Raw genomic sequence first — 15,000 nt, 5'->3', positions numbered from 1 at the left:
TTCCCTTCCCTTCCCTTCCCTAGTCATCTCTTCTCTGCATAAATACTCTCCTTCTCATATATCTTTCCTTTTAGTCTCTCCAAGTAATTTAGAAGAAAAATGTGTAAGGAAGAGGTAGGACAAAGAGGAATGTCTGAGAGAGAGAGAGAGAGACAGACAGACAGACAGACAGACAGAGAGAGACAGACAGACAGACAGAGAGACAGAGAGAGAGAGAGAGACAGACAGACAGACAGACAGACAGACAAAGATTAGTTCCTGAGAGGGGAAAAAAGGAGGGAAAGGGAAGAGGAGGAGAGACAGAATGAGGAAGAAGGAAGAGGGGTGCTATTACCATCCCTTCTTCACTGACATCCCCTCTTCTAGTCAGTCTCTCAATCTTCATCTACGACATACTGATATCAAAAGACTAAGTAATATGCAGGAAGGCGATAAGGTAAAATGTGAAAAATAAATCGCTAAAGCAGAGGTGTTAGGGAGACTTAGACAAGGATGATTCTATTTTTAGCTATCACCGTTCTCTCTCCTCTCCCTACACACACACACACACACACACACACACACACACACACACACACACACACACACACACACACACACATCAAACACACATCAAACACACATATATAGGCAAAAACATCAAACACACACACACACACACACACACACACACACACACACACACATCAAACACACATATATAGGCAAAAACATCAAACACACACACACACACACACACACACACACACACACACACACACACACACATGGATGCATACGATCACTAAAATACGTACACAGAAAGACGCACATATAGATATACCTACTATGTATACATACAGTACAAACAGACAGGCAGACATATGCATACCAAGATACACACACACACACACACACACACACACACACACACACACAGTAGCATCTCTCTCTCTCTCTCTCTCTCTCTCTCTCTCTCTCTCTCTCTCTCTCTCTCTCTCTCTCTCTCTCGTTATTAGAAGAGAATATAAACACGACGTTTTATCGGCTGTGTGTGTGTGTGTGTGTGTGTGTGTGTGTGTGTGTGTGTGTGTGTGTGTGTGTGTGAGAGAGAGAGAGAGAGAGAGAGAAAGAAGAGAGAGAGACTGGTGTATTTTCTACAGATATTATGATTGTTTCTAATGCATCAAAGACTCAGTTTTTGCACCTATCAACCCGACAAAATCTTCCACAGGTATACCCACTAATGTTTAATAATATTCAGCTTAATCCTGCATCATCCTTGAACATGCTTGGGGTTTCATTTACTCGGGACTTACCTTGGAAAGATCATATTACATCTCTTGTAAAATCTGCTTCCAAGAGATTAGGTGTGCTAAGCCGACTCCGCTCTTTCTTTACCCCTGCACAATTGTTGACTCTATACAGGGGTTTTATCCGCCCCTGTGTGGAGTACAACTCTCATGTGTGGGGAGGTTCCCCACATACAGCTCTTCTCAATAGGGTGGAGTCAGAGGCTTTTCGTCTCATTAACTCTCCTCCTCTTACTGACTCCCTTCAACCTCAGTCTCTTCGCCGCACTGTTGCATCTTTATCTCTTTTCTATCGCTACTTTAATGGTCACTGCTCCTCTGAACTGTCTGCTTGCATTCCTCCACCTCTACGACGGGCGCGTAGCACCCGTCTGGCAGCAAACTCTCATCCCCTTTCTGTCCAACTCTCTAATGCAAGAGTTAACCGTTACTCCCAGTCTTTCATTTATGCAACAGGTCAGCTCTGGAACTCTCCCTCTGTCTGTATTTCCTGCTGCCTATGATCTCCAGTCTTTCAAACGCAGTGTGTCCAGGCATCTCGAAATGATCGGATTTTGAATTTGGCTCTCTCTTGTATTTTGTTTTTCTCTTTGAGGGAACTATTACTGCGGGCTCATGGCCTTTGGTTCCTTCTTCCTCGCATAAAAAAAAATTACAATTCTCTCTCTTTCTATCTACTTACCTATCTATCTATCTATTGTTACATAGCCTATGATTTCATCATCCTTTGTGTAATTTTAACGCACAGTTGCTGCATGTTTGATCACGAGCGTGTTCTGCCTCAGTCCCCCCCCTTCTACCGTTATAGTAGAGTAAGTCGTTCTCTCTGTTATACTTTGCGGGATTTTCAGCTCTCTGTCCCCATGGCTTCATTTGCGCGTCCCTCTTACAAGTTGTATCAAGCTCTGCCAGCCCCTATATAATGAGCTCAGTCTCTGCATCATTGCCACTTAGATCTGCTCCTCATTTTGTTCACATCTCTGTCCTCCCCTGTACAGATATTATTATTGTGAGTGCTCAAGAAATCTCCAACCATCTAGCAGCTGTGTGTAATTTGAGTATAACTGTTGTTGCATTTTTTCTTGTACTGTATAGCATAAGTTTAATTTGTAGGCCTAGTGAAGTTTTTGTAATTCGTGTGGGGTTCTTTATGTCAGTCATTTTTGATAATAGTTTGTATCTGTAATTATTTATCTGGCATTCACTGAGTATTATCTGGTATCTCATTTTATCAGGGCTGACTTAGATAAATTTATTCTTGCTAATTTCGTGTTAATAGAGGCTATTGCAGTTAACCATATATTTAACCTATTTTTGCCATTACATTATCCTTATGAGTCCTGAATGTTTTGTTGTTAATTTAAGCATTAAACTTTAACTTGTAATTTTACCTAACTCTTTTGTTTTGAACCTGGAACTTTACGGGACAGTAGTGACTCTTCGTATTCTCACTTAAAGTGTACATTATCTTTCTCTGTTCCGTAACATAAATTTGGCGACCTCATATCAGGATATTCAGGATATTATCATAAGGATATTGTTTGATATTTTGTGACTGTGATATATTCATGATGGCTACTATTTCTACACTTGATGAAGCCAAAGATTTTTTGTCAAATGTGCAAACAGTGTGTGATATAGAAAACAGAACAAAGAATGAACTTAAGCTTGTTGCTCAACAATTGGGAATTGCAGTTCACTCTCATCATTCTAAAGATCAAATTGTTGGCATGATTAATAAAAGCTTGTTTAATGTAACTCCTCCAAATGAGCAAACGCAGATTGAATTAGCTAAGTTACAGCTAGCCCTGCAGGAGGCTAAGGCTAAGGAGGCGGAGTCTCGTGTGAAGGAAGCTGAATTTCAAGCACAGGCTAAGAAGGCTGAATTTCAGGCAAAAGCTAAGGAGGCTGAATTTCAGGCAAAAGCTAAGGAGGCTGAGTTTCAGGCACAAGTTGAACTTGCTAGGATTCAGGCAGACCATGAGTATCGCATGAAACAAGGTGGAACTGGATCATCTAGCTCTGATGGTTTTGATGTGGCTAAAAATGTTAAACTTGTCCCTCCTTTTAATGAATCTGATTTAACAAAGTATTTTCAGTTGTTTGAGAGGGTAGCTACAGGTTTTAATTGGCCAAAAAAGTATTGGCCAGTACTCCTTCAAACTGTTCTCACCGGTAAAGCTCAAGTAACTTATGCATCTTTGCCTCAGGATCAGTCTGATAATTATGATGTAGTTAAGAGCTTGATTCTTAAGGCCTATGAGCTTGTTCCTGAAGCTTATAGAGTAAAATTTAGGACAACTTACAAGCAAGATAAGCAATTCCATGTTGAGTATGCAAAAATCAAAGAAGATCTGTTAGAGCAGTGGTTAAATTCTAAGAATGTGGATTCTGATTTTGGTAAATTTAAGCAGATGATTTTGCTGGAGGATTTCAAAAGGTGTATTAGTAAAGATGTAAGCCTATATCTTGATGAGAAAAGAATAGATAATTTGTCTGATGCTGCAGTTTTAGCTGATGAGTATGTTCTCACTCACAAGAGATATTCTAGAGAAAAAGGGAAAGCTGAGAGTAAGTACGTTGCCTCTACTCAGAGTACAGGTAACAGGAAAGAGAATAAGGATGATGTTTCTCAGGAAGTAAATACCAGCTTCACCTCTAGATTTCAGAAAAGTAAATGTACTTATTGTAGTAAGCTTGGTCATACTACGGAGAGATGTTTCAGGAGACAGCGTGATGTGAACAAAAAGGAGTCTTTAAATATTCAGTCAATTGGTCTAGTGTCCACTCTTGAGAGTTCCCAGAATTCTTTAACTGAGTTAACTGAACCTGCTTTGAGGGGTAACTTAAATTCTCATGATGGAGCTCCTCTTTTGAGCAGTAACGTGGGTGACACTCTCAAGAGTTCATGTGCTAATTTCCTGTCTGATGGTTTTGTCAGTCCTCTGGACAGTAATGACAGGAAATCAGTTCAAATATATCGTGATACAGGTGCTTGCCAATCCCTTATGCTGACCAGTGTTCTAGGCTCTAATGTTAATTCCTCTGATGAAACTGTAATCTTACAAGGTGTAGGGAATAATTACTTCTCTGTCCCTCTGTGCAGAGTGAATTTAGAGTCTGGTTTTGTTAATGGTTCTGTTATGGTTGGGTTGGTTGAGACACTCCCAATGTCAGGTGTAACTTTCTTACTTGGAAATGATATTGGTGGAAGTCAAGTGTGTCCAGCTCCTCAGTTGTCTAGTGAGCCAGTGGCTGCGTCCCAGGATTGTGATGTCCCTGATGTGTTCCCTGCATGTGCTGTCACTAGGGCCAAGTCTAAAGTTACTGGTGATTTAGAGGATAATGATGATGATGATGTTATCCTAGCTGACACTTTTCTTGCTAATTTGGACCACTCACCAGATGAGGCAGTACCCCGTAGTGTTGATAATTTGTCTCGTCAAGAGTTGGTTGAGTTGCAGGTTGCTGACCCTGAGTTGAAAGGTCTAGCTAACTCTGCTTACAGTGAAGAAGAGTCAGCCGGTGCTTCTACTTGTTATTATGTAAAGTCAGGAGTACTTATGAGGAAGTGGAGACCCCCAGCAGCATCAGCCGACTGTGAATGGGAGGTTGTACATCAAGTTGTCATCCCTCGTGTTTGTAGGCAGGATATCATTCAAGTGGCTCATGATTCCAGTTTGGCAGGACACCTTGGAGTGAGGAAGACTGTGGCATGCATTTTGAAACACTTCTACTGGCCAGGTATCTTCAGGGATGTTTCCTGGTAATGTAAGTCTTGTCACACCTGTCAAGTTGTGGGGAAGTGTAATCAGACCGAAAAGGTTGCACCTCTAGTTCCCATTCCTCCTTTTGAGGCGCCTTTCACCCGTGTGTTGGTGGATATTGTGGGCCCTCTTCCTAAGACTTCTTCAGGATTTTCTTATGTGTTGACCATGATTGATATGGCTACTCGTTATCCTGAAGCCATTCCACTTAGAAACATCTCAGCAAAGAACGTGGTTAAGGAAATGCTAGGGTTCTTCACAAAGTTTGGTCTGCCCAAGGAGGTACAGTCAGACCGAGGAAGTAATTTCATGTCAAACGTTTTCAAACAGTCTCTGAAAGAGTTGGGCATCACCCAGATCACGTCTTCAGCTTACCATCCCCAGACCCAAGGAGCGTTGGAGAGATATCATCAAACACTCAAATCGATGCTCAAGAAATACTGTTTGGAACATCAGAAAGACTGGGATAAAGGTCTTCCATTCGTTGTGTTTGCTGCAAGAGAATCTCCAAATGAATCACTGGGCTTCTCACCTTTTGAACTACTGTTTGGCCATGAAGTAAGAGGACCCCTTAAGTTACTCAAGGAATGCTGGCTGTCGGAGGAAGATGACGTCAACCTGCTGGAGTATGTGATGAAGTTCAAAGAACGGCTGTCCACTGCTTTACAGCTGGCGAGAGAGAATTTAGGAGCTGCTCAGGAGAAGATGAAAACTTGGTATGACAAGAAGTCCAGGTTACGCCACTTTCAGCCAGGAGATCAGGTTTTGATTCTGCTACCAGTTCATGGGCAACCTCTTCAAGCCAAGTTTAGTGGCCCTTATTTCGTGGAGAAGAAACTCAGTGATGTCAGCTATGTCATCGCCACACCAGATCGTAGAAAAAGCAAGCAACTATGTCACATCAACATGCTAAAGTTATATCACAGGCGGGACGAAAATAATCCAGTCTGCACTATAGCTGTTTCACCCGAGTCTGCAAGTGAAGTTCTCCCATGCAGCATGAGCCTGAGTGATAGTTTGGGGAAGAATCCTGATATCATGAATGATCTCCAAACTAAGCTTTCTCATCTACCTCCCAAGGAAAGGCAGGAGTTTTCGGCATTACTGCAGGAGTACCCGCAAGTGTTCCGTGCCACTCCAGGAAGAACCACTGTGTTGATGCATGATGTCGATGTTGGAGACGCAAAGCCAATTAAATTGCCTCCTTACCGTGTGAACCCAGTGAAAGTTCCTCTCATCCAGAAGGAGCTTGGCTACCTGTTGGACCACAAGATGATTGAGCCCTGTCAGAGCGAGTGGAGTTCTCCTGTCACTCTAGTCCCTAAGCCAGGTGGGTCACAGAGGCTTTGCATCGACTACAGACGTGTTAATCAGATAACCAAAACAGACACTTACCCTCTCCCTCGTGTGGAAGATTGCATAGACAAGATCGGAAAGGCTAGGTACATAAGTAAGTTTGATTTGTTAAAGGGATACTGGCAAGTACCTATGACTGAACGTGCTAGGGAGATCTCATGTTTTGTAACACTAGGAAAGGCTTTTTCATGTTCTGTAATGCCGTATGGTATGAAGAATGCACCAGCCACATTTCAGAAGCTCATAAATGTTGTAACAGAGGGTTTGGCAGGGTGTGTTGTTTATATTGATGATGTATTAATCTTCAGTGACAACTGGAAAGATCACCTATGCCATGTCAGTAAATTTCTTGACCGTTTAGTTCATGCTAATCTTGTAGCTAATTTATCAAAGTGTGAGTTTGGTCAAGCTAAAGTTCAGTACCTTGGGTATGTAATTGGTGATGGACATGTTGCACCACCAGGAGCTAAGGTTCAGGTTATAAGTGATCTTCCCAGACCTAAAAGTAGGAAAGAGCTACAAAGATTTTTGGGAATGGTAGGTTATTACAGGAGATTTGTTCTTAACTTTTCTATTCTTGTATCACCACTTACAGACCTACTGAAAAAGGGAGTTGAATTTGTCTGGACCGATAACTGTGAATCCTCTTTCAACAAACTTAAAGCTATTCTATTAAGTCAGCCAGTGCTCGCTACTCCAAATTTTGCTAAGCCTTTTAAGATGGCTGTTGATGCAAGTGATACAGGAGCTGGGGCTGTTTTGCTGCAAGAGGATGATCAGGGTATTGAACATCCTGTATCTTATTACAGTAAGAAGTTCACTCCACCTCAAAAGAACTACTCAACTATTGAGAAAGAGCTTTTGGCCTTGATTTTGGGTTTACAGCATTTTTCATTTTATTTGTGTTCTGGTTTTGACCCCATAGTCATTTATACCGATCATAACCCACTGAAATTCCTTAGTAAGTTTAAAGATAAAAATCAGAGATTGACAAGATGGAGTCTACTTCTTCAGGAGTATTCATTAGACATACAAAATGTCAAGGGGAAAGAAAATGTTATTGCAGATTGCTTATCTAGACTTTAGACAGATTGTTTTAGAGTAATAAGAAATTTCCTTTGTAAATTTCTTTTTCTTTGTGGGGAGGTGTTACATAGCCTATGATTTCATCATCCTTTGTGTAATTTTAACGCACAGTTGCTGCATGTTTGATCACGAGCGTGTTCTGCCTCAGTCCCCCCTTCTACCGTTATAGTAGAGTAAGTCGTTCTCTCTGTTATACTTTGCGGGATTTTCAGCTCTCTGTCCCCATGGCTTCATTTGCGCGTCCCTCTTACAAGTTGTATCAAGCTCTGCCAGCCCCTATATAATGAGCTCAGTCTCTGCATCATTGCCACTTAGATCTGCTCCTCATTTTGTTCACATCTCTGTCCTCCCCTGTACAGATATTATTATTGTGAGTGCTCAAGAAATCTCCAACCATCTAGCAGCTGTGTGTAATTTGAGTATAACTGTTGTTGCATTTTTTCTTGTACTGTATAGCATAAGTTTAATTTGTAGGCCTAGTGAAGTTTTTGTAATTCGTGTGGGGTTCTTTATGTCAGTCATTTTTGATAATAGTTTGTATCTGTAATTATTTATCTGGCATTCACTGAGTATTATCTGGTATCTCATTTTATCAGGGCTGACTTAGATAAATTTATTCTTGCTAATTTCGTGTTAATAGAGGCTATTGCAGTTAACCATATATTTAACCTATTTTTGCCATTACATTATCCTTATGAGTCCTGAATGTTTTGTTGTTAATTTAAGCATTAAACTTTAACTTGTAATTTTACCTAACTCTTTTGTTTTGAACCTGGAACTTTACGGGACAGTAGTGACTCTTCGTATTCTCACTTAAAGTGTACATTATCTTTCTCTGTTTCGTAACACTATCTATCTATCTATCTATCTATCTATATCTCTCAGTGTTTATCTATCATTCGATCTTCCTTTGTGGATGTCTCCCTATTTATCTATCTATCCATCCATCCATCTATCTATCTATCTATCTCTCCATCCATCTATCTTTCCATCCATCCATCCATCCATCTATCTATCCATCTATCTATCTATCCATCCATCCATCCATCCATCTATCCATCTATCAAGCCATCCATCCATCTATCTATCCATCTATCCACCTATCAACCTATCTTTCCATTTATCTATCTATCCATCCATCTATCCATCTATCTATCTATCTATCTATCTATCTAAATTTCTTCTTCTCTTCACCAGACAGCTAAGAAGCCAATCAAGATGGCCGCCTACACAAGCGAGGCATTAGGTAAGGTATTTTTTAAGCATTTACTACCTTAGAATTCCTCTACTACAACTACTACTACTACCATCACTACTTCTGCTACCACTACTACAATTACTGCTACTACTGCTACTACTACTGCTACTGCTATTACTACTACCAATAATAAAAATAATAATAATAATAATTACATCATCACTACTCCTACCACTACTCCTACCACTACTACTACCAATACTACTACTACTACTACTACTAATAATAATAATAATAGTAATAATACTTCCACCATCACTACCACTACCAATGCTACTACTACTGCTACTACTACTACTACTACTACTACTACTACTATTACTATGATTTAAGGATCATTCTGCACATTAAGCACATATACTCTCTCAACAATCAGATAGATAGATAGATAGACAGATAGACAGATAGATAGATAGACATGTGATAGAGAGATGGCTGGATGAAAGAGACAGGAAGATGGGCAGATGAGATTGATTTAGACAGATAGATAGACAGACAGACAGATAGATAGATAGATAAATAGACAGACAGATAGATAAATAGACAGATAGACAGATAGATAGATAGCTACACAAAGACACAGCTACACAATCCATCAAATCAATCCACCTCAAACATACTCAACCATTCTCATTCCCAGAAGCAGAGGCGAACTCAGGTCTCAATCCCACGCCTCTCAACGCCTCAGCGCTTCCTTGGGACCTCCTCAACGCTTCCTTCAACGCTAGCGGAAGGGAGGACCCGGATCTCTCCACGTGGGGAGCGGGGAGAGGGTGGTTCAGGGGACGAAAACTGAACCTCACCTTGTTACATCTGAACCTATCCCTCTCTCGTCAGCCAGCGGTGTCACAGAGCATACAGACCTTCTTGATTATCCTCTATTCCTTAGCAACTGTCTTAAGCCTACTTGGGAACGTCACCGTGATCCTAGTTCTGGCTTTCGGAAAGAGGTAAGTCTCAGGTGAAGAACTAGCTACCTGTGCATGTCTATAAGTAATGAGTCTCTGTATGGCTAGTTACCTGTGCATGTCTAACTGGAGAGAATGTAGTGTGAGAGACTGACGAGGAGAGACACTTTCAGAGCATATGGAATGAGAGACTAACTAGGAGAGGCCAATGGAGAGAATGTAGAATGAGTAACTGACTGCATTTCTATAAGTAATGAATTTCAGGTGTAGGGCTAGCTACCTATGCATGTCTATACGTAATTGGGTGTGTGTTTGTGTGTACCGATTTAGCTGTGTTTTTCTGTGTATAGATGTCTGTTTGTATGTCTCTCTCTTATCTGATTATCTGTCTATCTATCTGTCTGTCTGTCTGTCACTCAATCACTCCCTGTTTATTTTCTATCTGTCTATCCATCTACTTACCTGTCAGGCTGTCAGTCACTTTCTCTCTCTCTCTCTCTCTCTCTCTCTCTCTCTCTCTCTCTCTCTCTCTCTCTCTCTCTCTCTCTCTCTCTCTCTCTCTCTCTCTCCTATCTATCTATCTATCTGTTGATCAATAGAACCATCCATCCATCCATCTATCTATTTATCTGTCTATCTATCCATCAATCTATCTACCGGACACCTCAAGGGGGAACCACAACAAAAGTCAGAGAAAGAGAGAGAGAGAGAGAGAGAGAGACCAGATTTCGTCCTTTTGCAGCTTAATTCACGTAGCTCAGTGGCAGAAAAAGAGGAGTGTAAGTTTCGGGGATGGAGAGTGAGAGACTAACAAGGAGAGTGTGTGTAGGCGAGGTGGAGAGGAGGAGAGGGAGGGGGAGGCCGAGGATGAGATGAAGGGATGGAGTGGAGAGGTATATGAGAGAGGGGGGTGTGAGCTGGGAACAAGGCAGTGAAGTGGCATTGGACACGGCGAAATGGAGGAGATTTGTTTGTGGCCACCCCTTACGGAATTGAGGCGTCTGGCAATAGATAGATAGAAGTTGATATCTATGAGCTGTGAGCGTCATTATCTTTCAGTGTTATCAAGAAAAACACATACACATGCACACTCACAGACAGAGAGACAGGCTGACACACACACACACACACACAGACACACACACACACACACACAGAGGCCTCCTCCCTTATATACACATCATTCACAATCCACATATAAGTATAGATTAACTGCATAATAATAATCGAATGTTTTGTTATGAGAGGCGAAATGAACCCCATGTATTCGAACACAACTGAACCCTACACACAAGGGTTCATGTGCTTCATTGTAGGTTCAGTTCATCTTGTAGGTCGTAAGGACTAGTGGAAGTACTGCCTTTCGCCCTTGTGAGTATTTCCTGATCCTGTAGTGGCGTGGTAACAAGAGGGTGAGCAAAAGAATGATGATTCGAAATTGTGTCTCCCTAAACTGCGTATCCCTCCTTTTCCACGGTTCGTCTTACGCTGAATGTTTGCACTCTCTGTTCCTATTGCTCACCCCCCATATCAAGCTAGATCCTGCCCTCCCCTTTCCTCCTAGTAGTTGAATCCATGCAGTTCCCTCTCCCCATAACAAGATATAGTTATGCTTGTTGATCCTGCCCTCTCTCATCCACCTAGCTGTTGAATCCATGCAGTTCACTCTCCCCATAACAAGATACTAGTTATGCTTGTTTTGTGCTAAGATTATAGGGTGAGAAGAAGGGTGATAGTCTTAAAGAAATCATCTCTTATTTCGTCTCTCGTGGGTAGCCGTTCTCGCTAATCAAGGCTTCGGAATCTCGAGGCTTCATTCATAGCTTCATCTCATCACCAGATATGAAGCTTGGGGAAGTTAGTCTATCCATCCGAGAATAATTAACTGAGGCAGATGTGATAGGAAGCGTTAGGAGAAACACATTGGGGTGGTTTGGCCATGTGGAGAGGATGGAGAGTGAGAGACTGACGAGAAGAGTGTATGTGAGTGAGGTGGAGTGGGGGGTAGAGGGAGAGGGAGGCCAAGGATGAGATGGAGGAATGGAGTGGAGAGGTATATGAGAGAGGGGGGTGTAAGCTGGGAGCAGGGCAGTGAAAAAGCGGGAGAAAGGACGACATGGAGGAGATTTGCCTGTGGCCACCCCTTACGAGATTAAGACGTCTGGCAATAGATAGACAGATAAATAGAACTCTCATAATGTTTCACGTGTTCCGCTTAATCTTCAGACAAAACAGCGGCACGAATTTTATCTCTATACAAACAAAAGAAGAAGAAAATAAACTTACGTGTATGTGGGATCCAGTGATATATATATTAAGAGACAGAGAGAGAGAGAGAGAGAGAGAGATCAATATGGCTTGTAAAGTGTGAGAAAATTAATATATTTTTTTATGTAGAAGGGGACATAGGTGTGAAATTCAGTAGAGCAGTGAAACACACACACACACACACACACACACACACACACACACACACACACACACGCATCTTTAAACCCCAACAAACTCCGTACACGACTCGCTCCATTTATCGTCTAACTCTACCTGTACGTCACCCCACACACACACACACACACACACACACACACACACACACACACACACACTCCTCCTCCTACACTCCTACACCCTAAAATTCTTGGACTTATAAATGACTTGGGGGAAATAATTTAGTGACTGATATAAAGGGAAAATCTTGGAAACTGACAGAGTTAATTTATCATTCTGTGGTGGACCGTGCTGTGTGTGTGTGTGTGTGTGTGTGTGTGTGTGTGTGTGTGTGTGTGTGTGTGTGTGTGTGTGTGTGTAATTTAGTGTAATTTAGTGTAATTTAGTGTGGTGTGGTTTGGGTGTGGTGTGGTGGGTTGGGTTGTGGTGTGGTGTGGGTGGGGTTGTTATGGTGTGTGTGTGTGTGTGTGTGTGTGTGTGTGTGTGTGTGTGTGTGTGTGTGTGTGTGTGTGTGTGTGTGCCTATGTCTGTGTGTCTGTGTGTGTATGGGGGGCTGCCTGGGTATATCAGTGCCACCACGTGAAGGCCTCCCTCTCCACTATATAAAACTATCATCAAAAACAACATATAGAAAGTGATGGAGAAATTCTAGCCTAAGAATTTGGTTTGAGAATCATTAGTAAGAACAATGATCCAAGCCTGCCAGACTCTCTCCCTCCCTCTCTCTCTCTCTCTCTCTCTCTCTCTCTCTCTCTCTCTTGACCTTTGCCTTAGGATCAAAAATGTCTTCCCAGGGAACATTACACTCTTCTCTAGTTTTTTTTTCTTATTTTATCTATATATCTCTTGCTCTGTCTATCTATTAATCTATCTATCTATTTAACTCTTTAGTAGTAGCACCAGCAGTAGCAATAGTACTAGTAGTAGTAGTGGGAACAATAGTAGTAGTTGCAGTAGTTGTAGTAGTTGTTGTTGTTGTTGTTCTTGTATTTGCTATTGCTGTTGACCATATCCACGCTGCCCTTATCGTTAGTCATGTTTTCATTCTTTCTTGTTTAATGTGGCAGGCACCTCTACCCTTCACAATTTCCCTTCCTCGACAAACCCTTGACACAGCGACCTGCCTATGACCTAGCTGTGTCCGCAAGATATTAGTTGTTAGGCATCTACTCATTTACCTAGCAAAGGCCCACTTAGAGCTGGCTATTGTCCCTATTGCTTTGCTTATTATATTGTTGTTTTAGCCAAAGGATCATATGTAACGTGAACCCAGTGGACTGCAGGCTGAAGTTGCCCTCCTCCTGCAGTCCACCATCGTCCTCTTGGGGGCTAGGGAGGGAGTTGAGGGACGTTTGTATAACCAGGCAGCTCCACCACCCAGTTATATCAGTGCCACCACGTGAAGGCCTCCCTTTCCACCCCCCCACAAACACACCACATCCCTCCCCCCCCCACACACACCACATCCCCCCCCACACACACATCCACACCTTTACAATCCCCTCACACACACACACACACCACATCCCCCTCCCACACACACACATCCACACCTTTACATCCCCCCCCCACACACACACATCCACATCCCCCTCACACACACACACATATCCACACCTTTACATCCGCCTCACACACACACACACACACACACACACACACACACACACCATCCCCCCCCACACACACACACACCACATCCCCCCCCACACACACATCCACACCTTTACAATCCCCTCACACACACACACACACCACATCCCCCCCACACACACACATCCACACCTTTACATCCCCCTCACACACACACACACACACACACACACACACACACACCTCCACATCCCCCTCCCACACACACACATCCACACCTTTACATCCCCCCCCCACACACACACATCCCCCTCACACACACACACACAAACACACCACATCTCCCACCCACACACACATCCCCCTCACACACACACACACAAACACACCACATCTCCCACCCACACACACATCCCCCTCACACACACACACACAAACACACCACATCCCCCCCCCACACACACATCCCCCTCACACACACACCCCACCAAGATAACTAAGCTTAGATCTCGTTTGTCATGTTGCAGATCCTCCGTTCGCTGTTACCTGATCAACCTTGCAATATCCGACATCACTATGGCAACCTTCTGTATTCCTTTCTCTTACACCAGGTGAGTGGATGGTTAATTACAGGTGTGTGGGGAGGGTTGGAATCTTGGGAGAGAGGGTAGGGGTGTATGAGAGAGAGAGAGAGAGAGAGAGAGAGAGAGAAAAAAACTAATGTAGGCTTCCAACAGACTGACAGGTAGACAGACTGACACACACACATATACTGCACACACACACACACACACACACACACACACACACACACACACACACACACACACACACACACACACACACACCTGTCCAACCTCTCAGCCTCCCCCAGCTCCCATCCACCTCTCTCTTGCAACCTTGAACACACACACACACACACACACACACACACACACACACACACCTGTCCAACCTCTCAGCCTCCCCGACCTCCCATCCACCTCTTTCTTGCAACCTTGAACGCACACACACACACACACACACACACACACACACACACACACACACACCAAGCCTCTCTCCGTTTCTCAACCTTCGTACAAGGCTTCACTTTGTACACAATTGCAAGTTGCAGGGGAGGGAATTTTTACTCCTCTCTCTCTCTCTCTCTCTCTCTCTCTCTCTCTCTCTCTCTCTCTCTCTCTCTCTCTCTCTCTCTCTCTCTCTCTCTCTCTCAGAAAATAAGGTGAGCTATTTTTTTTTTTATTTCTTATCCATGTTTATTAAAGTTTGTATTAAATTTCTTAGTA

General features: G+C 42.8%; 1 protein-coding gene across 1 annotated transcript in view; it reads left to right on the top strand.

The window, feature by feature from the left end:
- Positions 1-8,719: 8,719 nt before the first annotated feature.
- LOC145396385 (substance-P receptor-like) overlaps positions 8,720-15,000 on the top strand; it is a 36,606-nt gene continuing 30,325 nt past the window's right edge. Inside the window, exons 1-3 of the mRNA XM_080269777.1 lie at positions 8,720-8,747; positions 9,400-9,709; positions 14,236-14,319. Coding sequence (XP_080125903.1) covers positions 8,720-8,747; positions 9,400-9,709; positions 14,236-14,319 — 422 coding nt within the window. The remainder of the gene's footprint in view (positions 8,748-9,399; positions 9,710-14,235; positions 14,320-15,000) is intronic.

The sequence above is a fragment of the Coenobita brevimanus genome, chromosome 37 (assembly GCF_032717465.1).
Source record: "Coenobita brevimanus isolate Jiangsu-jjx chromosome 37, ASM3271746v2, whole genome shotgun sequence".
In the NCBI taxonomy this organism is placed as follows: domain Eukaryota; kingdom Metazoa; phylum Arthropoda; class Malacostraca; order Decapoda; family Coenobitidae; genus Coenobita; species Coenobita brevimanus.
This window is presented reverse-complemented; position numbering and strand designations above follow the sequence as displayed.